This window comes from Dama dama, chromosome 27 (assembly GCF_033118175.1).
Source record: "Dama dama isolate Ldn47 chromosome 27, ASM3311817v1, whole genome shotgun sequence".
In the NCBI taxonomy this organism is placed as follows: Eukaryota; Metazoa; Chordata; class Mammalia; order Artiodactyla; family Cervidae; genus Dama; species Dama dama.
In genome coordinates, this window is record NC_083707.1 from 41,697,405 (window position 1) to 41,722,354 (window position 24,950).

Genomic DNA, 24,950 nt, shown 5'->3' on the forward strand with positions numbered 1-24,950 from the left:
CCATAGCTCAGCTCTTTTTAGGAGTTGCGGTTCCCAACTAGGGCAGCACGTTGCCCAGCTTGTTCTTACAAATGCCCTTTACTTTTGTGAAAGGAGAATCAGTGTGGAATCTCTTCCGGAAACATGAATTTTTAAAAATCAATATAATTCACTATAGTAATATAAAAGAGAAATAAGAAAGTTATTTAAAATATGTATTTCAACATATGCTGCTGTTGTTGTTGTTCAGTTGTGAAGTCGTGTCCAATTCTTTGCAACCCCATGGACTATAGCCTGCCAGTCTCCTCTGTCCATGGGATTCTCCAGGTAAGAATACTGGAGTGGGTAGCCATTTCCTCCTCCAGAGTATCTTCCTATCCCAGGGATTGAACCTGCATCTCCTGCATTGCAGGCAGATTCTTTACCACTGAGCCACCAGGGAAGCCTTTAAACAAACTTGCTAGGTGATTATTCCACATTCTAAAATTGAGAATGAATGCTAAGGGAAATAGTACCATTGAAAAGTAATGTCATAGACATTTTCTGATATAAGATGTCAAAACTTTTTATGAATTTATGATTTGAAGTAAATACTGCTTTTTGTCTTAAGCTTCAGGTGTTCAACATATAAAGGTTACAAATACACTAGAAAATATAGACAATGAAGTACTTAAATCTTATGCATAGAGACAACTGCTAAAGTGCAAATACAGGTGTGTTATATTGATGATTCAAATAATTTGAGTGGCCCTGCCATTGCTGATGAAATGATCAAAGATGAAAACCTCATTGAAAACTTCCAAATAAAATGAAGTCTAGTCTTGATTTCTATTGCAGCCGCATGCCTTTGCGGGGGGGGGGGGGGGGGGGAGTATGTATTGGGGCTTCCCTGGTGCTCCAGTAGTTAAGAATCCACCTTGCAATGCAGGGAACACCGGTTCGATCCCTGGTCCAGGAAGATTCCACATGCAGTGGGGCAACTAAGCCTTCACACTACAGCTAGTGAGCCCGTGAGTAACAACTACTGAAGCCTGCACACCCTAGAGCATGTGCTCCACAACAAGAAGCCACTGCCATGAGAAGCCTGCATGCAGCAAAGACCCAGTGCAGCCAAAAATAAATAGTTAAAATTATTTTTAAAAGGTATACATGAATACTAAAACAACACTAAAAATACTGCCTTATATGTGAAAGTGTTGTGTTTAGGTGTGAAGCAGTGCTATAGGTTGAATGTTGGGTCCCCTCAAAGTGAAAGTGAAAGTCGCTCAGTTGTACCCGACTCTTCGTGACCCCATGGACTATACAGTCCAGAATACTCCAGGCCAGAATACTTGGAGTGGGTAGCCTTTTCCCTTCTCCAGGGGATCCTCCCAACCCAGGGATCGAACCCAGGTTTCCCACATTGCAGGCGGATTCTTTACTAGTTGAGCCACAAGGGAAGCCCAAGAATACTGGACTGGGAAGCTTATCCCTTCTCCAGAGGATCTTCCCAACCCAGGAATTGAACCAGGGTCCCCTGCGTTGCAGGCAGATTCTTTACCAACTGAGCTCTCAGGGAAGCCCAGGTCCCCCCAAAACCTCATGTCAAATTCTAGTACCCCAGGTGGATGGTGTTAGGAGGTGGGGCCTTTGGGAGGTGATTAGCTCAAGATGGTGGAGCCTGCAGGGTAGGGATTAGGGTCCTTATAGACGAGCCCCCAGAGAGATCCCTTGCCCCTTCTCCAGGTGAGGGCTGGAAAAGATGATGGGCTCTCCCCAGAACTTGACCTGGCTAGCATCTTGAGCTCAGACTTGCAACATACAAAAAGTGAGAAGTAAATGTCTGTTACTTACAAGCCCCTAGTCTGTGAAATTCTGTCACAGCAGCCCGCCTGGACTAAGACAAGTAGTTAGGCCCTCGGCTCAGATGATAGTAAGCAGATTTTTTAACCTTTGTGAATGTTTCAGGAGGACTTTGGGAAGTTGTGCAGTAATGGTTGGGGGAGGGGGGCAGTTCTCTGGGAATATTGCAAAACACACAGCATCCTGACTCGCCTCAGAAATTCAACTGGTGCTCCCTATCCAATTTTTGCAACAACAAAAAATACCACAACAAACTTCCCAGATACTCCACCAGGGAACTCCCTCCTCATGAAGAACCACTGCTCAGGAGCAAAGAGCCTCCTTCCCCCCACATGTAGCTCCTCACTCTGGGTTCTCAGATCAGAGGAACGCCTGCCACTCAAGACTGGCTCTAGGACAGGCCTGGACACTGCACATTGTCTATAGTTGGAGCTTAACTGGCTAAGCCTTAATCATGGTCTTTGCATCTCTTATCAGCCAGAATCTCCCACCAGCTACAGAACGACTTCCAACCAGAACCAGGAGGAAGTGCAATTGACAAGTGTGTGACGCTTGGAGCTGTGTTCGAAACTAACTCAGGGCTTCTCAGGTGTGGTCAGAGGGTCATCTGCATCAAAGGAATTTGTTAAAAGTTTGGATCCCAGTCTCCACCTTCTCAATCAGAGCTCCCAGGCCTGTGGCCACGGAACCTGCATTTATAACAAACTCCCCAGGAGGCTCTGATGTCCTCAGGGTTTATGGGCCTTGGAAGTCATCAGGAACCACCACGCCACACACAGGGGCCAGTCTGGTCAGGTGAAGGGGTCTGAGAGCCCCTGTAGGGCTGGCCCGCATGAAGCCCCACGTGGCATTTTGGCTGTAACCCTGCAGGGGCAGCTGGGATGCACCGGGATCCCCAAGTGGGCCCCCTGACTTCCCATTGTCCCTTTTCAACCCCACCATTCCTGAAACACCAAAAAATAGCCCCCTCTGTTAAGTCTCTTTTTTTCCCACTCTTTTTAAAGAGGCAACTTCTTCTGACTTAGATCAGACGAATTCATATTCTGAATGTGCCTTTGTGTTAAAATAAGAGGGAAAAACTAGAAAAGAGTTAAGTGCTGTGGTCAAGGTTTTGAGGCTACAGATGTTCTTCGGGTGACTGTCAGCCACAGGCAGTCGTATGTTTTCCCCTCTGTGAGTCAAACCAAAAAAATTTATTCCACTTTATATAACTCTGCAAACAGACTAGAATTCTCTCCCTCCAAGTTTGCTTTGCTTGCATTTCAAGGTATTGGAGATTATTCCACTGATATTGGTGGCTCAGGTGGTAAAAAAATCTGCCAGCCAATGCAGGAGATGCAGGTTCCTTCCCTGGGTCAGAAAGAGCCCCTGGAGAAGGAAATGGCATGGCACTCCAGTGTTCTTGCCTGGAGAACCCCACAGGCGGAGGAGCCTGGTGGGCTACAGTCTGTGAGGTCGAAAAGAGGCGGACACAACTGAGTGACTGAGCATTCATTCCACAACAAAGTGCTTTAAAGGCTCCTTTAAATAGCAAACCCCTAATGCCTTTAGACTAACTTGATTAAGAAGAACAAAACATTATTTCGAAATCACCCGTGACTTTAAAAATATTCATGATGCAAGCAGGTGTACACCTGTAACGCACTGCCTGCTGGGAACAGAGACAGCGTTCCTCCTCTCCAGTGTCCAGTGGAAACAGTCGCCAGGCTCATCGTTCAGAGGACGAAGTTTGTTTGACTTATTACCTGAGGGAAAGGAAGCAGGCGACAAAGCTGGCTGATATTTTTGGAAAACTAGCTGACTGCAACATTTTGAGCTGGCCCTTAGCAAGATTAGATGTGGTGTGAGGAGCTGGCAAGCTTGCGCTGAGTCCTGGATATAACTCTCGAGAAAAATGAGGGTGTCGGAGACGTCTGGGTTCTGCAAGAAGGTGGAGGAGAAGGTCCCCTAGTTCAAGGTGGCTGAGCTCCGGGAGGTCTGACAGCCAGCAGCCACTTTGTGATGATCAAACCACCTGCAGCCGGGAGCGTTACAGCGCCCTCTAGGGACCGCTGGCGGGACCGGCGTGGGGGCAGGGCGCCGTCAGCCCTTCTGCAGTGTTGTCACCACCTGTGTCCTTTTTCTGCAAATACCCCATGATAGATGTCTGTGGTCTTCATAGCTATTGCATCAGTGATGACTTTATCCTGCATTTTTTGAAGGAGGTGGCTAAGTAGGGTGATTTAAGGTTAAGATCACAGACTTTGGACTCTAGTTTTCCTTTTTTTTTTTTTCATTTTGTTTTTAATGTATCTATATCATTGGAGCATAGTTGATGTACAATGTCATGTTAGTTTCAGGTGTACATCACAGAAATTCAGTTAGACAGACAGATTCTTTTTCAGATTCTTCTCCCTTACTGGTTCTGTTTTTCCTTTCTCATCACAGTTCTGTCCCCTTTTTTCTCTATTCCTACTACCACTGCCCTCATCTATACTTTGGGCCCCAGCCACTAACTATTCCCTGTCACCCACCTCCCTCTCCTGGCTGCTGGGATCCTTCTAAGCAGACATTCCCCCAGTGGCTAAAATGCTAAAGAATCTGTCTACAATGTAGGAGACCCAGGTTTGATCCCTGGGTCAGGAAGATCCCCTGGAGAAGGGAATAGCTGCCCACTCCAGTATTCTTGCCTGGAGAATTCCATGGACAGGGGAGCCTGGAGGGCTAGGTCCACGGGGTCACAAGAGTCAGACATGACTGAGCAATCAACACTTTCTCTTTCTTTCACTTTCAGCATCTTCCAGCAGCTCCCCGCCTTGAGAATAACATCCAAATTCCCCTTGGGACAGTTGGTCCCATCCACCCTAAGGGTCGTCTTACCTACAACCTCTGCCCTGCACACATCCTGGGCACTCACCTACACATCCTGGGCACTCACCCAGGCTCAGGGTCCCTGGCCACCCCAGCAACTTGTAAGCACTGCCTGCCTTTGCCTCCAGCTAGACTGGCAGACTGACCCTTATTCCCTGGATATTTACCCACCCACCATCCTGTTACTGAGTCCCAGCTCGCTCTGCTCACCGCCTGACAAGCCAGTAAGTCCAGAGATAAGCTGTTGGCACAAGGAATAGTGAAAAGCTAGCAGCCCCAGAAGATGATGGCCTACTGTCCCAAAGAGCCATCTCCCCCAAGTTAGGATTCAGGCTTCTTTTATACTAAAAGGGGGAGGGAATAGAGACTGGTTTCTGGCCCAGCTCTGGAGGGGGTCTGTTAATTTCTTCCTTCCAGCAGCCATTCACAGGTGAGGCCTGGTCAGGGAATCTTCTGGGAGATTAACAAAGGTGTTGGAGCCTGAAGCCCATTCCCTGGCAGGTGGGGTTCCCAGAGATGGGCAAGCCATTATAACTTAAGCTTATAGCAGCATGCCTTTAGTGATTAACTTGTAACAGAACAGGAAGGTTTTTCTCTATTACAATCCAACACCTGGGACAAATCTCACTGATATTGAAAAGCACTTAACAGTTGACACAGGGTTTTCTCATCCTTGATCAGACCCCACACTCAGGTGGAGGTACTTTCTAATTGTACAGGGGCGGGAACAGAGGTTTGAAAAGGTCAGTGGCCCACGTTAAGACTCTCCAGTGGTCTACCAGCCTCATTCTGCGAGGGGTGGGCGTGTAGGACGGAGGATTGCACAAGCCCTGGTGTGAGTCCGGGCCAGCGTGCACGGGCCACTGCACTGACTTCACCTCCCGCGCCCACGCCTCGTCCTTCAACAAGACAGAAGGAGTTCAGAGTCTGGCTTGTTCCGAGGGTGAAATGAAACAATGCCTGTGGGGCGTCTACTAGGGCCTGGCTCGCTGCCGACACTACATGTGAGTTCCCTTACTGACCCGGAGCTCGGCGAGCTGTGTCAGACAGCGGCTCTTTCCTGGAGCTTCAGAGGCCTCTGGGTGCCAACTTTGGAGCCCCGTGAGCCTTCAGACGCGATGGGGCGCTGCGGGGCTGGGGGGGGGGGGGCGGGGGGGGTGGTCACACCAGTCCTCAAACCAGTGTGGACTTCAGCCCAGCTCTGGCGGGGCGGAACTCGGGGGCCCTGGGAGGCCGGGCTGGATGCAGGGGCCTGTGGGGGGGGCATTGTTCCACGTCGGCACCCCGAGGCGCACCCCTCAGAGGGCACACCGGCTGCCTCCCCCGCCTCCAGCCTCCTCCCACCCCCACCTCGCCTCTGCGCCTGCCCCCTTCCTCCCTCCCCCAGCTCCTGCACTGTCTCATGAGCCCCCACAAGCACGAGGGTCCCAGGCGGAGAGGGGAGAGGTTCGGGGCCCGCAGACCGCGCGCCGCCCAGGAGCGCAGCCCCGCCCCCACCGCCGCGCCGGCTGGCGGGACGCGGGACATGCGCACCGGGCGGCGGAGGGCGGGGGGGCGCGGGCCCGGGCGGGCGGGGAGCAGGGCGGGCCGTGGGCGGGGAGCAGGGCGCTGGAGCGGGGAGCGCGCAGCCAGCGCCGCCGCCGGACTCGGGCGGGTGTGCGAGCCTGGCGCGCCGCTTGCCGGGGATGCGAGAGGCTGGGAGCCGCCGCGCCGGGAGAACGCGAGCACCGGTGACCTCGGCCCGAGGAGAGCCGGAGACGGCGGCGAACCCCGCAGGGATCTTCGGGGCCGGGGTGCGGGGCCGGCGGCGGCGCAGGAGCGCGGGGCGCAGACCGGGCGGGGCTGGCGGACAGTGATGAGCGGGCGCGCGGGGAGGCTGCACGCCGCCGCCGCCGCCGCCCGGAGCATCCGCCGCCCGAGCTGCTGCTCGCGGCCCGGGCCCCGGCCATGGAGACGCTGAACGGCCCCGCGGGCGGCGGCGCCCAGGACGCGAAGCCGCAGCCGCCCGGCCAGCACCACCGCCACCACCACCATCTCCACCCGCTGGCGGAGCGGAGACGGCTGCACCGCGCGCCCTCGCCAGCCAGACCGTTTCTCAAGGACCTGCACGGTCGGCCCGCGGCCCCCGGCCCGGCCGCCCCCTCCTCGGGCCGAGCCCCGGCGCCCGCCGCCCCGCGTTCTCCCAGCCTCGCGGGCAAGGCGCCGCCTTCGCCGGGGCCCCCGGCCGCGCCCGGCCGCCTCTCCCGGCGGAGCGGCGGCGCCCCCGGCGCGAAGGACAAGCCGCCGCCGGGCGCCGGGGCCAGGGCAGCGGGCGGCGCTAAGGCCGCTCCGGGCCCCAGGAGGGTGGCACGCGCGGCACCCGCCGAGCCGCTGCCCCGGGTAGGGAAGCCGCCGCCCGGGGCCGAGCCGCCGCCCGCCGCTTCCAAGGGCCGCAGAGCCAAACGCGCCTCCGGAACGGTCCCCGCCCGCGCCGCCGGGCCCCGGGTCCCCGCCGTCGCGGTCCCCGCCGTGATCCTCGCCGTGAGTTCCGCGGCCGGTTCCCCGGCCCCCGGCTCGCGCATTAGCCACACAGACAGCAGCTCCGATCTCTCCGACTGCCCCTCCGACCCTCTGTCCGACGAGCAGCGCCTGCTCCCCGCAGCCAGTAGCGACGCCGAGTCCGGCACGGGCTCCAGCGATCGGGAACCTCTGCGAGGAGCCCCCACGACCAGCCCCCCAGCTCGGGGGGCGCCGCCGGGCAGCCCCGAGCCCCCGGGACTCCTCGCCGTGACCCCCGCCGCCTGCCTTGGGGGTCGGAGCAGCCCCAGCGGGGTCCCCTCGGCGTCCCCGGGGCCCGGCGTGGTGGAGGATGTCACGGGGCGCGCGCCGCCGGAGCGAACGGGCCCTGGGACCCCCAGGGAGCACGGGCCGGGCGAGCGGTACCGGCTGGTTCCGGCGGCGGAGGAGGAGGAGCTGCTGCGGGAAATGGAGGAGCTGCGCTCGGAGAACGACTATCTCAAGGTGTGCAGCCTGCCCCGCTGCAGGTGTCCCGGCGGCGGCCCCAGGTCTGGGTGCGGGCGGGGCCCCCGAAAGCGCTTCCTCCCGGTGCCAGTCACTTTCCTGCGCCCGACACGCCGGGCGCTGGGAACTTGAGCCAAACTTGTGGAAGGAGCAGCGAGACCTGTGGGTCCAGCCGCTTCTCCACCCCCTTAGCTTGTTTCTAGAAAGTCTCGCGTGGCGCGGATGCCTCTGCCCCAGTTGATGCTGCGTTAACTAGAGAGGCGGCTGTGACCGCTTTTTGGAGAAGCAGTCGACCCCCTGCCCCCTCACCTGTGGGCGCGGATTGTCCCCAGCCGAGAATCTCAGCGGGAGCCCGTGGGCCGAGTGCAGGCCTCGGAGGGTGCAGCCTTGTCTTCCCCTTCTCCTGCAGTTAAGAAGGCCGGGTGCTCTCCGAGTCTCCCCCGGGTGCAGACAGCCGGGTCAGTGATAAACCTACAGCTCAGGAGTCCCTTGAGCGCGGCCTGGGTGGAGAGACCACGCTGTCTTGCTGGCTGGGCCTTCGTACGCGTCCACCAGCCGGTTTTTCCGTGTCAGGAGAGGCCACTCGTGCCCGCTCTTTCGAGGGACTCGCAGCCTCTGGGTCCATCGAGCGCTTTGCGGCGCGGCCTCCTCTGAGTGGCTTCTGGGTCTTGGTAGCTTTGGGGCACAAGTCTGACTCCATGTTTTCCAGGAGGAGGAGGAGAGCAGGAGCTGCAGAAAAGAGGATTTAGACCGTGTGGGGTGGGGAGGTCAGGGCACGCCGGGTGACTCCAAAGCAAGGAGGGTGGTACTGAATGCATCCGTCTTAATTTATTGTGATGCTCAGGTTAGTCAACAGCTCCACCATGTAAATCTCCTCCTGTTAAGATGGTTAAATATATATTTCCTCCCAAATGCAGCGGCCCTCCTCCGTCAGTGCGTTTTGTGATTCTCCCCATTTTCTCTGCAAAGGCTGACTCTCCCTCATGGAGGTTCCCGGGTGGCTGGTGGGACAACGATGTGGGCTTTTAAGGTACATGGAGGTGATCTGTGTAGTTAAGCTGGGGTCAGAACAGTGGATGAGGAGTGTTCCTACACCCAAGCTGCAGAGGCTGCTCTAATCCACAGAGCCCCCATGGTGATTTTACCCTGTTCAAAGAGGCAGAGGAGGATCGTGGTGGGAAAAGAGAGCAGATGGGGACTCCGAATGAAATGTTTCCAGTAGTACGTTTGCTCTGGTCACCGACTCTTATGTAACAGCGAGAGTATGGAAGAGAAAGGGCCAGGTGTTAGCGTTACTCTGTTGTGAAACCAGGGCTTTTGTAAATCTGCCCTGGAGGTAAGCTCCCTGAGGGTGAGAAAGACCATCTTTGAGTTTTGTAGCCTCGGTCCAAAAGATGTTTCTCATGACATCTGATCTTAAGGCAGGCAGTTCGGCATCATTTCAGGGCTCACTCTGAGGCGGCTGGTAATTTGCTTTTTTTTTTTTTTCCCCCCCACATCGTTGGATTCTCAGTGAAGGAAGTAGGTGTCTGACCCTGGAGTCTGCTCTGGTGTGTTTGATATTTCAGTGAATCTCACAACACAGGGTATCTTTGTTGTATTTATCACAACCCTAATTTCACTGACAAGGTTGCTGAGATCCAAGAAGACATACGTACCTACTTGTCCAAGGTCACCCAGCTAGTAAGTGATGCAGCTGGTATTTTCCTGGCCTCCAGACCTCTGTTCTCTCCAGGCTCCAGGCTACATCCTTGTTTCCATCAAGACTGAGAAGAGCCACGCCTGCCTTAGAATTGTCGTATTAGGTTGGGCCATACCCAGCATTTAGCTTTTCTGGGGAACCTCTCTTTTTAGGTGAAAGGGCCACAGTGAGCACCTCTCCACTGGACTGTTTGGGGTCCCACAGACCCCACTGGCAGTGTTTAATTTGTGGGAAATGTCAGTTGCCATTTCCTGCGGAGAAAGGTCATGGCCAAACGTTTCCGACCCGAGTCCATCTCCCAGCGACTCCTCTGACAGCAGGAGAGAAGAGGCAGAGGCAGTCTGGGGAGGCTGGGACATCAGGCTGATCACAAACACATGTGTGAGTTACATGGTTGGCTCTTCAGTAGCTTAAGTGAGAGTCATTCAATTTGGGGACGAAAGACAACAGTCCTGCTAGACTTTTCTAAAGGTCAGTGAGCCTGCCCATGTGTGTGGAATCAGGCTGGGAGTATCCCTGACCTCACAGAGCAATGACCTTTGCTGTAAGCCTGCTTTTGCACACGGGTTTTAGAGTGTGCATCAGTGGGTTTTTTTTTTTTTCAGATGGCAGATAAATTAGTCCCTGACCTACTCCTCCTTTAGGGGATGTTGCATAGGACTCTGGAGATGAGAAGTAGGAGACTCCACCCAGAAATTTCACTTTGATATATTCTGGAGGATGGTGACCACAAGTATTACAAGATTTCCTGGGTCAGTTCTATCACCATTATTGTATAAAACCTCAAGTCCAGTGTTCTTGTCTGGAGAATCCCAGGGACAGAGGAGCCTGGTGGGCTGCCGTCTATGGGGTCGCACAGAGTCGGACACGACTGAAGCGACTTAGCAGCAACAGCAAGTTACTGAGAAGAATGAACTGAGAGTAATCATCAGAAAACTAAGGATGATGTGTTACTGATTGGGAAATTCGAGTGGAATTTTGTTTTTTAGCCAGACTGCTGTAGTTTTCCAAAAATCAGCTGTCAACAGAGAAGCGCCGCCTTCTGTTGTGTGGAGCTGAATGGGGCCATCCTTGAGTCATACTGTCATCACAAGGCACCAGGGTGACTAGATGTTGTTGTTTAGTCACTAAGTCGTCTCTGATGCTTTGCAAGCCCGTGGACTCTAGCCCGCCAGGCTTCTCTGTCCAAGGAGTTTTCCAGGCGAGAATATTGGAGTGGGTTGCCATTTCCTCCTCCAGGGTATCTTCCCAACCCAGGGATCGAACCAGTAATCTCCTGCATTGGCAGGCAGATTTTTTACCACTTAGCCACCAGGGAAGCAGGGTGACTAGATGATGAGTAAGTACTCAGTCCGGGTAGTTGGCTTTTTGCATGAAAGCAGTCAGAAAAGCTCTGTTGGCCCTTGACTGCAAATGAACTTGCATGTAATTTGGAAGGCTTCAGGAGTGAAGATGCGAGATTGAGGTCAGTTGTCCAAAGAGCTTTGCTTCTTTCTCAGACCAGACTCGGGTCCATCTTAGTGACCAGGCTGTCTGAGAAATGCTGGCCATCGTGGTCTTTGCCTGCCCACCATCACTGTGTTTTGCTCCAGCGCTCAGAGACAATCAGACAAGCCCTGGAGCTCATTGTGAACATATTAATTATGTTCTGTTTCCACAGGCTTTTCAGGAGGGTTTAATTGCTTTGCATTTATTGGCCTATTTCGAAAATGCTTCTCACGTTGGCGGGGGATGCTAGCATGACACCCCTCCCCCCACTCCCAAGTAGTGTACCCCAAAGTGCCCCAGTCCTGGGGGGCTCCAAGATCAGCCTGGGGAGGGCTGCTGAGTTTGCTCTGCACTTTCGGTTACCTCCTAAGAATTATTTTTTGGTGAAAATAAGCAAAGTGCCTGCTAGCTCAGAGCAGACACCACGGGAATGTGGAAGAGCAGTGAGTTCTCGAGCGGGCTCCTGGGGAGGCCATTCCGGTGGAGTGGTTGCACTGCCTCAGCACTGGCCCGGCCTCGACATCCTGCCTCTCTCTTGGGGTCTTGGGAGTTTCAGGATCTGCAATGATTTGGTTAAATCCGGCCATGCAGATTCCAGGCGCTCTGAATGGCCAGGAAGGGGTGGGGGTGGGGTGGACACTGAGGCAAGAATAAACAGTTCTGAGCATAAAGTGCTTCAGCTCCTCCCTGCCGACACCCCTCCCTTCTGGAAGGTTGAAGCAGACAGTGTCCCTATTCTTTCCTGACCTTCTGCTTTCCACACCCATTCTTTATTCAGCCTGCAAACAAGCGGCTGTAATCATCTTAGGTGGCGAGATAATGTGGACCAGGGCACAGGGGGGCCATGGCTGCTGGATGAACTGGCACTTGTAAACAATGGCTGAGCCCCCCTGTGCCTTCTGAGCCTCAGCTGGGACCCTGCGGAGCACATTTCCATTGACGGGAGGGAAAGGAGGTGGATTATTTGTATATTACAGTAGACAATAGTTAAGGGTCTGCAACTCCCAGAGGAGGGAATTATTGCAACAGTAGCCAGCTGACTGCTCACTGTCTAAATTGAGTCTGTTTAAAGAGGGAGTGATTAAAGTAGGACTAGTTATTGATTTTAAGTTGTTTAAAGGGAATTAAGGTCTGATAAGATCATCAGTATGATCAAGGGTTTTCATCACTTTTACTATGAAACCAGGGATTTGGTTTTTATATTTGTGGATAAACTATCCTCAAAGAGATTTTCTTTGACATTTTAATCTCGGTTTATTCTAGTGCACACATGGAACCTCATTATTTCTTAAATCTGATTTTATATATATATATGACACACACACACGGGACTTCCCAGACAGCACTAGTAGTAAAAGAATCTGCCTGCCAGTGTAGGGAGATGCAAGAGACAGGTTTAATCCCTGGGTCGGGAAGATCCCCTGAAGAAGGAAATGGTACCCAGTATTTTTGCCTGGAAAATTCCACGGGCAGAGGAGCCTGGTGGGCTCCAGTCCATGAGGCCATAGAGAGTCGAATGCTCCTGAGCACACATATACACACTCATGAGTATAACATAAAGCTTGATTTGTTATCTGCAGGTGAAGGGGAATAGTTGGGGAGCTCGCTAGTACTTCAAGGTTTCATGCTATACAGAATTTGAAAAGTATATTTAGTTAAAGCTAAATTAGCTTTTTAATGAGATAATGATCTAACATTTGAGTATCTGACAGACCTGTTGTTAATTCAATATAAAACTTGATTAAGGGAAATTTTCTCCTTATTATCTGTATTAAAAACCAACAGTTTTCTGCTCTTGCTTACCGTGTGTAAATTTAGTCTACCAGAAACATTATATGTTCTGCTTGATTGGGTTTGTTAAGCATTTAAATGGCAGACATCTTTAAGGTTCTTTGATATAATGTTTTCTAGATTAGAGCATGTTGTCAGAAAATTAATGTGATGTTCGTTTGAAAAATCACTCTCCCATCATGACCCTAATCTGAATAATCACAGTTTTTGCTTTTCAAATGTCTGCTTCCTGCCTACATGGTTTGTAATTTGCCTTTCTTATAACTTCTTTTCACTGAACCTGAAAATTGCTTTTTTCAAGGCTCTTTGAAAAGAGTTGAAACCCTGTCCTTGTCCTGTCTCTGTAACAGTGTTGGGAAGCCATTTAAACTTTTAGGGTTTCGGTATGCTCATTTTAAAAATGGAGGGTATTAATACCTTTTCTGCATACTGCAGTGCTTTGGTGAGGACCAGTTGCGAAAATGAATATACCTGCACGTTGACAATGTCAAGATGTAAATGTTAGCTTGCTGTTATTATTTTACGCTGACAGGCTTTTTGCAAGTGTGATTTAAAGCTTCTTGTTTCACGTGTCCTGGTGGTTGCTGATAATTTCTCCCATTTACTGGAAAGAGTATGTGTGTGGAGCCAGAGAGCCTGGGTTTGTAGCTGGGCTTCCAGTTATCAGCCGAGAGACTTTGGGTGTGTTCACCAGTGTGGGTTTGGCCTCTTTGTCCATCTTGTGGGGGCTGTGTGTCCCTGCAGGCTTATTGTAGGCTTAGTAACAAAGGCGAAGTGCTTGAGAAAGGGTGTTTGCTGGTCCACAAATTTAGATAAAATATGAGTTATAAAAGCAGTGATTCAAATACATGCAATTACAATCTTCCTAATTTTCTTTTCAAAGCAGCTAATGTTAGTGGTTATTTATGCCAAGAACTATTAGCTGTTTACATCTGGCCTGCTGGGTGATCTGGAGGTGTGGGTACATCCAGCCCTGGAACAGGCTTTTTCAGTCCACAGTGGGGGTGCAGGTGTGTGTAGAGCATAACCAGCATTTAATGGTAGGGCTGATGAAGAGCCCCCCATTACAAAATCTGAAAAGCCAGAGAACATTTTTTTATCTGGAAGTCCTACCGTATGTTTTTTTATGTCTATGTCACATTTTAAAAATTCATGTTTGAGTAATAGGTAATTTTCAGCATTAATGACTTGACAAGCTTTCTGGAAGGAAAGGGCGGCCCTGGTGGCTCAAATGGTAAAGAATGTGCCTGTAATGCAGGAGACCCAGGTTTGATCCCTGGGCTGGCAGGATCCCTTGGAGAAGGGAATGGCTACCCACTCCTGTATTCTTGCACAGAGAATCCCATGGACTGAGAAACCTGGCGGGCTACCATCCATGCAGTCACACAGAGTCGGACACAACTAAGAGACTAACACTTTCAATGGAAGGAAAAGCATTTGCACAGTGCCTTCATAAACAGAATGCCCAACACCATTGGATATTTGTGGGTACCCCTGGATATGTATAGTGATTATTGCTTTTGTTGAACTATTTTTATTAGTTACCCAGTGTAATAATTAACTAACTGTATTCAGACACCTCTACATAGATGAAGCTTTTTCTCAAAGTCAAATCAGATTTGCAGAAGGGACCTGAGAAGCTTGACTCTGATTTTGAAGATTCAGGACTAACTCTCTACTCTTTATAGGAGGATGGCATGCATAGGCCTGTTTGAAAGCTTGTAGGCTGTGGTGGCTGGTCCCCTCTGGCGTGGGTTGGGTTAAGGGCAAGGCTCTCATGGCTCAGTGTGGGGATTCGGCGTCAGAAACCACCTCTTTGCTGCAGGTTGAAAGGCTCTTCCTGAAGTTGGTGTGTTCTCCAGGCCCCTGAAGAGCCCAGCCTGTCCATTCTGTCCACTGTCTGGCCTCTGTGTTCCACCCAGTAAACCCCAATTCCAGCAAACTTCCCTACTGGAACAAGATTTATAGGAAGGGTCCTCCATGAAGAAAAAAAAAAAAAGGCAATGAAACTCGCTTATGTGTCATAACATTTTCAACATTAAGATTTACCTTTTTTAAAAGATTTTTTAATGTGGATCATTTTTAAAGTCTCTATGTGTTATAATATTGCATCTGCTTTACGTTTTGGTTTTTTTGGCCTCAAAGCACATGGGATCTTAGCTCTTTCTCCCCAACTAGGGATCAAACCCACACCACCTGCATTGGAAGGCAGAGTCTTAACTACTGGAGGCAATTCCCTAAGATTTACCTTTCTTAAGACACATAAGAACATCTTATTTTTTTTTTATGTAATTTTTTTTTTTTGGCCCCACTGCTTGGGATCTTAGTTTTCTAACCAGGAATCGAATCCATGCCCTCTGCATTGGAAACACAGAGTCTTAACCACTGGACCATCAGGGAATTCCCAAACATCTTTTATTTTTAATGAGATTGTCGCCACTGCTGCAGAAATTCTGTAAGAATCTTTAGCAGACAAAAACGTTTTATTTGTTTGACTACTAGGAAGTTGGTAAAGCTTTCAGTTTTAACATCTGCTCCCCGTGATGGGCAATTGAAAGGGGCCCCACTTGGAGCCATGGTCAGCTGAGTGGGTTGTGTTCTTGGTCAGGTGGTATGGACAGAGTGGGAGAACCTGCAGGCAGCCTTTGGGAGAATCAGATGCCTCACATGTGCCTTTCCCCTACAGGTGCGGGCTGCACACGGGTGGGGTTGGCTGGACAGTAGTTTTCACCCTGTTTGTGCCAATTTGTTATTTTTCCACAAGGGTTCCCAGTTCATTTGGTACACATCTCCTATGTGATCTTATAAAGGATAAAATAATCTGCAGGAGGTTTACTACTAGTCAATTTCTTGTCTACCTGAGGCTCTGATGTTCGGAAACTCTTTTCTTTATTGTAAGTAAATCCCTGGTTTTTAAGAATAAATGCAGGATTAGCGAGGGTGGCCAGGCTCCAGGAACAAACTGAATAGAATGAGAGCTGATAAGTTAGGGTGTCCGTGTTTGGGAGTGTTTTTTCCTTTGAGCCTCAGTGTTAGTTGAACAAAATAAATGGGAATGAAGACTTCCCTGGTGGTCCAGTGGTTAGAACTCTGCTTTCACTGCCGAGGGCCTGGGTTCTATCCCTGGTTGGGGACTAAGATCAAACAAGCCACGTGACATAGCCAAAAAAAAAGAAAAGATGACCAAGAGTATCCTAGTGTGGAGGCATTTACGCCATCAGGTATGAAACTAATCAAGACAATTCCTAGTATGTTTTTCTTAACCTCCCACTTTTTTAAGTTGTTCCTCGCTGAAGCCTTTATTATAGAAAATATACCCTTCATGCTACTGCCGTGTCTGTGGGTTTGGGAAGAGTTGTTCATGATCAGGCTACAAGACTGGAACAAAGCAATGTGAGGTGATGTCCAGTTTGCATCGTGTTTAGGAGCTGGTCTTTCTAGGTGGTGACCAAGGTTCAAGTGTATTCATTCCACAGACATGCATTGAGGGCCTGCTGTGTGGCTCATGCTGCTCTGGACACTGGGAGACTCCAGGTGTCTGCTTTCCTGGTGCTTACCTTCCCGTGTGGGTGACGGATGAACAGTAGGAAGAAACATAATATTAGATGGTGGTAGGAGCTCGGAGGGGCTTTAAAGTGGCGCTCGTGGTAAAGAACTTGCCTGCCATGCAGGAGATAGAGAGGAGGGTTCGATCCCTAGGGTCAGGAAGATCCCCTGGAGAAGGAAAAGGGAACCCATCCCGGTATTCTTGGCTGGGAGAAATCCCATGGACAGAGGAACCTGGCAGGCTATACTCCATAGGGTTGCAGAGTCGGACATGACTGAAGCGACTTAGCAAACGCAGATTGGAGGGGCAGGGCCTGGGGCTAGAGACGGTGGAGGTAAGGGGCATTGTGTGCCTTCTGACCCATCTACCTACTGTGAGCTTGGCCAGGAGCTGGGGAGGAGCTCTTTAAGGAGAAACCATCACAGGTCACCTGCCTCCTGCGCCTGGACCCTGGGAGAGGGCAGGCTGGTGCTGAGGGAGGGGGCAGCTGTGGCTCCCTAAAGAAGGATGGAGGTGGGATGAGCGTGGTGGGTGGAGCCCTGGGGAGAGAGCCCCAAAGGTTGGATATTGAACTGACAGCACTGCGTTGGCTGGGCTGGGAGGGAAGGGAGGGAGCCAGGAATAACTCGTGGGTTTCTTCTGTATCCCAGTGTCTTCATGTTGATCCCAGAGTGGAGTAGAGATGGGAGATGAAGGGCAGGGGAATGGAAAAAACCAAACCGATGTGTATTTGAAATAGCACACAAGGTTTTATCTTTAGAATCATGAGTCACGTAGTTCCAAGATTGGTGTGGCGGGACAGCATTTTAAGGACATTTGCGGGTGTGTTATAATTCCCGGGCAATTCATAGGGATGAGCCCCCTGAAGTTTGTTCTTTGCAGGCAATGTCTGACTCATCTTACTGCCTAGCTTGTGTCTTAGAGACACAAGTTTAGGTCAGCGTTTGGTTTGAATCTAGGGTTTGATTACCTGCAGAGATGGCATCATTTATGATGAGGATTCTGTAAGGGAAGATTGGGAGCAGGATAAATGCTGAGAGGCTGCGATGACTAAGCCATGCTCGTTTTTGGTTTCTGGATCCACGAGACCTGAACAGACATCTGGTGATGCTGTCTTGTGTGAGAATTTCCGGAGTCCCCGGGCTGTATGCACACGTGTTTCCGGAAGTCCACAGGTGACTGCAGAAAGTTCACAGTACTGCAGGGCAGGGGTGGACGGGCGACTTCGTCCTGTCCCATAGACCTGGCTTCTCAGTGCCCTCTGTCTGGCTTGTGTAGGATGAGTTGGATGAACTCCGAGCGGAAATGGAAGAGATGAGAGACAGTTACTTGGAGGAGGAGGTTTACCAGCTGCAGGAGCTGCGGCGGGAGCTGGACCGCGCCAACAAGAACTGCCGAATCCTGCAGTACCGCCTCCGGAAGGCCGAGCAGAAGAGGCTGAAGGTGGCAGAGACCGGGCAGGTGGACGGGGAGCTTATCAGGAGTCTGGAGCAGGACCTGAAGGTGAGAGCAAGGCAGACAGTGGGGGGGACATGCCTTCCCCAGAGAAGTGGGGGGGCGGGGCGGGGGGTGTTGGGTTTCCGTACAATTTTACAGGTTTGCCTCGAAGGTGTCTTAGAGATCCAGTTTAGGTCAGCGTTTGGTTTGAATCTAAAGTTTGATTGCCTGCAGAGATGGCATCATTTATGATGATGATTCCGTAGGAAAGATTGGGAGCGGGATAAATGCTGAGAAGGCTGTAAGAGCTGAAGTGCAGCCCTCAGGACCCATTACACGTGGTCTTTTTTTATTTTTTTTAATTAATTTATTTGGCTGTGATGACACTTAGTTGTGGCACATGAGATCTTCACTCTCACTCGAGATAATCTTCATAATCTCTTGGGCTTCCCTTGTGGCTCAGCTGGTAAAGAATCTGCCTGCAGTGCAGGAAACCTGAGTTCGATCCCTGAGTGGGGGAGATCCCCTAGACAAGGGAAAGGCTACCCACTCCAGTATTCTGGCCTGGAGAATTCCATTGACTCTGTAGTCCATGGGGTGGCAAAGAGTCAGACACGACTGAGTGACTTTCACTCATTCACTCACATGAAATCTCTAGTTATTGCCAGGGCATGTGGGATCTTAGTTTACAGACCAGGGATGGAACCCATATCCCCTGCAATGCAAGGATGCTAACCCCTGGACTACCAGGGAAGTCTGCTTACACATGCTCTTGATGTTCTGCTAAGTGTTTCTCTCTTTCAACAGATTTTAGCTTAAACATTCTTTGTCATTTGATGGCTTGTAGGGTATGTGTAGTCATATGGCTTTGATAGACCAAGATTTAAATCCCCCATATAAACTGGAATCTTAAACCACCCCTGCCAAAAGAATAAATAAATAAATCATAGATCTTCAATTAAAAAAAAAAGATTTAATACCTGCCCCCACTGGTCTGATCATTCTTTAGAAATTATGCAGAAACTCCTAAAGATCTGGAATATTTTAAAAAATTGATTGATTATCAGTTCAGTTTTAGTCAAAGACCACTTTTAAAAGTTTACCCTAGTCACTTAACATTTTTTGTTATTTTAAGTTTCTAGGGTGCAGAAATGCTGAAGTTACCATAACCCAAGTAAGACTTGTAATGGTGACTTAAAGAGAAATAGGGTCATAACTGTTTAAAGTGTCTTTGAGAATCATTGGCAGAAGTGGGAATAAGGTGAAAATACCCCAGACTTTCTTCCATTTGTCCTTTCCACTGTGGCCTCTCTCCTGCCCCAGTTATCAAATCATTTATCTAGAGATGAATTATGTATAATGTCCTTATTATCGGAGTCCCTATGAAATCTCATTTAGCCTTTCATTACAATAACAGGAAAAGACTCTTTGTAACTCAGATTTATAAACCAATAACAAGATGTCATTCAGTGTGATGTAAAGGTGATTTATATTTCTGTTACAAAATCTCCTTAGTTCCTTTTAGACAGTGAAAATGTTGAACTGCCTTTATAGTATTCGAATGTTTTTACCAGAGTAGGCAACTTAAAACCTGACTATATTAAGTATCTACTGAATACAGAATTATTTTTTTAAGCAAGTAGGGTTCTTTAAAAATTATTTTGAGAAACAGAAATGTTTGATGATCTTTTTAAAAATTATTTGTTATTCATTTTATTTATTTATTCATTTATGGCTGCGCTGGGACTTCTCTGCTGCACGTAGGTTTCTCTGGTTGTAGAGAGCAGAGGCTACTCTTCGATCCAGCATGCAGTGTGGGCTTCTCTTGTTGCAGAGTACAGTTTCTTGGTGCACAGGCCTCAGTAATTGTGGCATGTTAGCTTGCCTGCAGCTCGTAGGCTCTAGAGCACAGGCTCAGTAGTTGTGATGCATGGGCTTAGTTGCCCCGAGGCAGATGGAATCTTCCCAGACCAGGGATTGAACCTATGTCCCCTGGCTTGGCGGGCAAATTCTTGACCAGTGGACCGACCACCAGGCAAGTCCAATGATCATTTTTAATTGATCATTTAAAGCATGTGCTCCTGAGAAGACTTGGCATTCTAAGCAATATTCCAGAAGGAGTAGGGCTGTGGCAAAGTGGCCTTTTAATCCAGATGAAAGTCATACTTCCCCTTAATGTGGATTTCATGTTTTAAACTAATACCCCTTCCTTGAAATGTAGGCTTGTTAATATTGCCAGGATCTTTGCTCTTTGGTGCAACACAATATTCCTTAGTGATTCTGCCTCTGAAGTGGTTTGGAGGTGCCCTTAGCACACAGAAGGCTTCCCATCAGATGACTGTGTCTGTGGGTTGATGCAGGTGGCCAAAGACGTGTCGGTCCGATTGCACCATGAACTTGAAACCGTGGAGGAAAAGAGAGCTAAAGCGGAAGACGAGAATGAAACTCTCCGACAGCAGATGATCGAAGTGGAGATATCCAAGCAGGCCCTGCAGAACGAGCTGGAGAGACTGAAGGAGGTGAGTCAGGTGGATGGGGGCTTGCCCCTTGCGAACATGGGACTCCCAAGTGTCCTATTCTTTTTTTTTTTTTTAATTTAATTAATGTATTTTTATTTTGGTTGCACTGGGTCTTCATTGCTGCGCGTGGGCTTTCTCTAGTTGTGGCGAGCAGGGGCTATTCTCTAGTTGAAGTACATGGGCTTCTCACTGCAGTAGCTTCTCTCATTGCTGAGCACAGGCTCCAGGCCAGCAAATTTCAGTAGTTTCAGCATGCAGGCTCGAGAGCTCCGGCTCAGTAGTTGGGGCATGTGAACTCAGTTGCTCTGTGGCTTCCAAGTGTCCTGGTCTTACTCGTGGTTTAAGGCAGGGGACGGCCAGCTACTGTTTGTATGGCCTGGAAACTAAGGATGGTTTTTACATTTTTCATAGACTTGGGGAAAAAGTACAAAACCAACCTGAATAAGCAAAGATGATGTGATAGAGGCTGTGTTGCTTGCAAAGCCTGAAATATCTGCTCTCTGACCCTTTACGGAAAAGGCTTGTTGAACCCTGGTCTCAAGCTATTTTTTTTCTAATTTCCATTCCAGTGAGCTGGCTGTTAGTTCTCTTTATGGGTCCATGTGGGGTGTATTATTACTAGAATACAAAATTAGGCAGTCTCTTTTTTCTCGAGAGCCTTCTCTTCCAATGAGCTGGAAAATATGTTATGCTTGTCCATTATCTGTGTCAACAGATGTGGGCGTGTGCTGCCTGTGTGTGTTATGCAGCCAATATGATTTAAATATAGATTTCTTTTACATTTTAGGGAGTGTGTTCTAGCAGAGAGGTCTAGACAATGGATACTTTTTTTTTCATTTGCAACGGTAATGCAAATCTCGTTTTGTTGTTGACATCCAGTATAAGATTAAAGCTGAATGTCCTCTTGGAAAATATCCTGCATATTGATGAAGGTACAAATGGTTTGAGATGATGGCTAAAAAGCCAGCATATTACGTGCCAACACTTAGCACTTCATGGTTCCTTTGGATTCACTTCATGATTCAGCTGCTAAGCCATCTACTGCTCCACCCACATGTCACTCAGACCCTGGACTGGGCCCTGGGGAGGCAGATGCCTTGCCTTCAAGGTGTTTACTGAGCCAACATGTTATGGATTTGTGTAAATTCTGTGTATGTTGCTACTTCCATGAAAACACTGCATGTTCTATTTCTTTGTCTTGTCACTGTTCCCCTTCGCGAATGGCCCCAAGGGACTTGGGCTCTATGGGCCAGATTCTGTCTGTCTGGGTCACCGTGGGGGTGCCCACATGGGCCTGGATCCCAAGGGTTGTCAGGGACTTTCTGGGTGAGTGCAGGATGCAGGTGAGATCTTCACAGAGGAGATGGGGAGCCTGGGTTCTGTCCTGGTTGATGACCCTCCTCTGGCTGTGACCACTCCCCTCTACACTTATGCATCCTAATAACTTTCTTCCCTCTTTTCCCTTTGGTCTGAGTTTGCTAGGAGGCAGGCTGTAATGGTTTCTTTTCCTGAGATTTCCAGTTTGAGCCTGACCTTGAGGGTACAAAAGACAACTTTGAAGTATATTTTGTAAGTTTTATACACATGTATGTTTTATGTATGGACTTCCCTAGTCGCTCAGTGATAAAGAATCTGCCTGCCAATATAGGAGATGCAGGTTCAATCCCTGGGTTGGGAAAATCTGCTGGAGGAAGAAACGGCAACCCACTCCAGTTTTCTTGCCTGGAGAATCCCGTGGACAGAGGAGCCTCATGGGCTACAGTCCAGGTGTTGCAAGAGAGTCAAACATGACTTAGTGACTAAACAACAGCAATGTTTGTGTATAAATATATAAATTATATACATAAGTCAATATGTGTATTTAAAGCAGGCAGGGATTCTTTATCCCCAACTGAAATGGATTTGTGAAGGACCTCACATCAAGTCACAAATAGCTCTCCGGGGAGAGGAATGACCACTGATGTTGGAGGCTCAAGCTGGTCGTGAGGAGGGGGTGGGGGGTCAGCGCCTCCCTTTCTTTACGGCTTAAAGTTACTCAGAGGGGTCCCTCCACTGGAACACAATCACTGTGCTCTTACATCCAGAGTGGCAGTCAGACTGGTGGGGCTGCATTCTGACACCGAAATGCTCAAGGAGTCACGAGACTGAGAGTCTGAGGAGGGTCGGGGGCTGGTGGGCCGTTCTGGATGCAGCAGGGTGCACCGATTCAGAGGTGAGGCGGGAGATGCTTATCGGAACATTCGAGCCGGGGTCTCTGTGAATGGCTCCTTTGTACTAAAGCCAGAACAGACTTAGCCGTGGGTTTCACTCTAGAGGGAGGATACTGGTGATCGTTCACCCCTGAGGGCTGGTAAATGAACGACGAGCCACATTCTGAGAAGGTCCAGGGCGGTTTGTGCGTCTCCACCACAGGCCTGGGTGCGGATGTGTCTGTGCCCCGGCCTCGGAGGGCGGCGAGATGGCGGATCTCTGCTCCCCTCGGCTCTGCGGCTGCGGCATGTCTCTGCAGACCGTGCTTTCAGCGTCTGGGGGACTCCTCCAGAGTGGGTGTCTCCTCGCTCTGCAAACGCACTCCTGCACCACGCTCTTGTCTTCCCAGCTGTGTTAAGGTGCCACTGTCCTTTAAGTCTCCCAGGCTTAATGGCTGGCAGTTATCTTTACCCTTCCTGCTCCCCACTCTCAGTAGCCTGCCACTCCGAGTTCTCGGTCTTAGTAATTCTTTCTCATTGGTACATGCTACGGAGTTGAAGCTCAAAATTATACCACGTGAAAGAAGCCAGATGTTGTATGAGTACATTTATCAGAAACGTTCAGATAGGTAAATCCATAGACAACAGATTAGGGCTGGGGAGGAGGGAGACTGACTTGGGTTTCCTCTTGGGCGATGACAAAGTTTTGGAACTGGGTGGAGGTGGTTTGCACATTGTGAATGTACAAAGGCCACTGGACTGTACACTTTAAAGCAGTTCATTTTAACCTCAATTAAACTTTGTGACTGTCTTCTATCTGTCCTTTCACCCATCTCTCCAATGAATATTTTGAGGGCTGACACTCCAGTCACCACATTGAGGGATGCAGCACTTTTAACTGCCCCCTGTGCTATTTTACCTTCTGTATCCCCCCAGTCCGACAATTTGAGCATGGCTTAAACAGACACACTTGCCTTGACCCCAATTGTCTAGCCCTTTAGCAGGACACAGGTCCTTTCCTGACTGGTCAATCCCGGTTTCCCACCCCAAGGCACTAAACCCTGCAGAGAACTGAAAGGCAGCTGAGAAGGATGAGAAGAGACATGCCCTCTGGGCCTCGAACTCCGCGAGCTGTGTCACTTTCTCCATGGATAGATGAGATGCTTAAAGAGGGCTGGCAGGATTAACCCCCTGGAATTGTCCCTTCTGGTCAGCCAGCTTGCTGACTTCCTGTACTGTTCACATCATGTCCATGCACCTAAACTCCCATATACCTCTTCACTTGTGCAAAACTCTAATTTTTTGACCGACCCCCCCCCCCCCCTTTTGGGTACATTTCTTCTAGTAGTCTCTCTCTGGTAGAATATCTCAAAAAGGTTGAAACGGTTAACCTTAGTTGACTTTGAGCTTCATAAAGATTGCCCAAGTGCTTTCACTGTATTTCTTTCTACCAGAAAGTTTCTTAAATACACGCTAGACACAAATAATAACTGGCCAGTTAATCGGCACTTTCAAGAGAGAGAGGGGCAAGTTCTGGATCCTAACAGGGAACTAGGGTTGGTGGATGGAGCCACAGGGAACCAACTAGCTGTCAGATCGCTCTTGTGGGACATCCTTCATCACTATTCAGGACATGATATTGATTCTCTGGGTTTGGCTGAGACTCCTTTGTGCCAAATAAATGATCAGATTTTATAACTTCCTGTTTTGAAATTAGTCTGTTTTAGTTGCACGGGGTCTTTGCTGCTGTGCCTGGGCTTTCTCTAGCTGCGGTGAGTGGGGGCTCCTCTGTTGCGGTGCACAAGCTTGTCATCACAGTGGCTTCTCCTGTTGTGGAGTGCCAGCTCTAGGGCCGGTGGGCTCAGTAGCTGTGGCCCATGGGCTCAGTTGCTCTGCAGCATGTTGAATCTTCCCGGATCAGGGATTGAACCCGTGTTCCCTGCCTCGGTAGGCAGACTCCTATCCACTGAACCACCAGCAAAGTCCTTGTAACTGTTTTGTGAGTGCTTGAGAGGAATATGTATGCTCCGATTTTGGGATGAAGGCTTTGAATCCATTAGATTGAAGACTTTCCAACTTGAAGGATACTTACAGCAGAAAGGACATTTTATGTCATCACTCAGTATACAGGTCAAAAGTTTTTACAAAGTAATGCTTATTTCTTGCCATATGGGATGTATTCTGGTATTTTCAATTCTGTTCTTTTTTTTTAATGGCGTTTGTAAGTTCAAATCCATTACTAGATTGCCACAATTTGGGGAAAAAATGTGTATCAGATCACTTGTTAATTGTGTTATTCAAATTTTCTATGTCCTTTGTAGTTTTGTCTGTTAAATATCTCTTTAGGTTAAAGATATATTAAAATCACCCATTATAATTTTACATTTAAATTTTCTTATATTCTGTCAAACTTTGTTGATTTTTGAATATGAATTCATAAAGATTTAGAACCTTTATTTGGTAATGAATTGTTCCCTTTATCATTTCATAATGACCTCTTTATTCTAATGTCTTGCTTTTTCCTGTTAAGCCTGCTTTATCTGCTTTTATCATCCATGCCAAATTTCTTTTAGTTAGTATTTGCCTCATACAGACTTTTTGGTGAT

The 24,950-nt window shown here is 49.3% G+C and overlaps 1 protein-coding gene across 2 annotated transcripts in view; it reads left to right on the forward strand.

Annotated features, from left to right (window-relative positions):
* Nucleotides 1-6,618: 6,618 nt before the first annotated feature.
* The window catches only part of MTCL1 (microtubule crosslinking factor 1), a 111,325-nt gene continuing 92,993 nt past the window's right edge, over nucleotides 6,619-24,950 (forward strand). For both annotated transcript variants that reach the window (XM_061131354.1, XM_061131355.1), the window contains exons 1-3: nucleotides 6,619-7,671; nucleotides 17,478-17,702; nucleotides 19,997-20,155. In XM_061131354.1, the coding sequence (XP_060987337.1) occupies nucleotides 6,619-7,671; nucleotides 17,478-17,702; nucleotides 19,997-20,155 (1,437 nt within the window). The remainder of the gene's footprint in view (nucleotides 7,672-17,477; nucleotides 17,703-19,996; nucleotides 20,156-24,950) is intronic.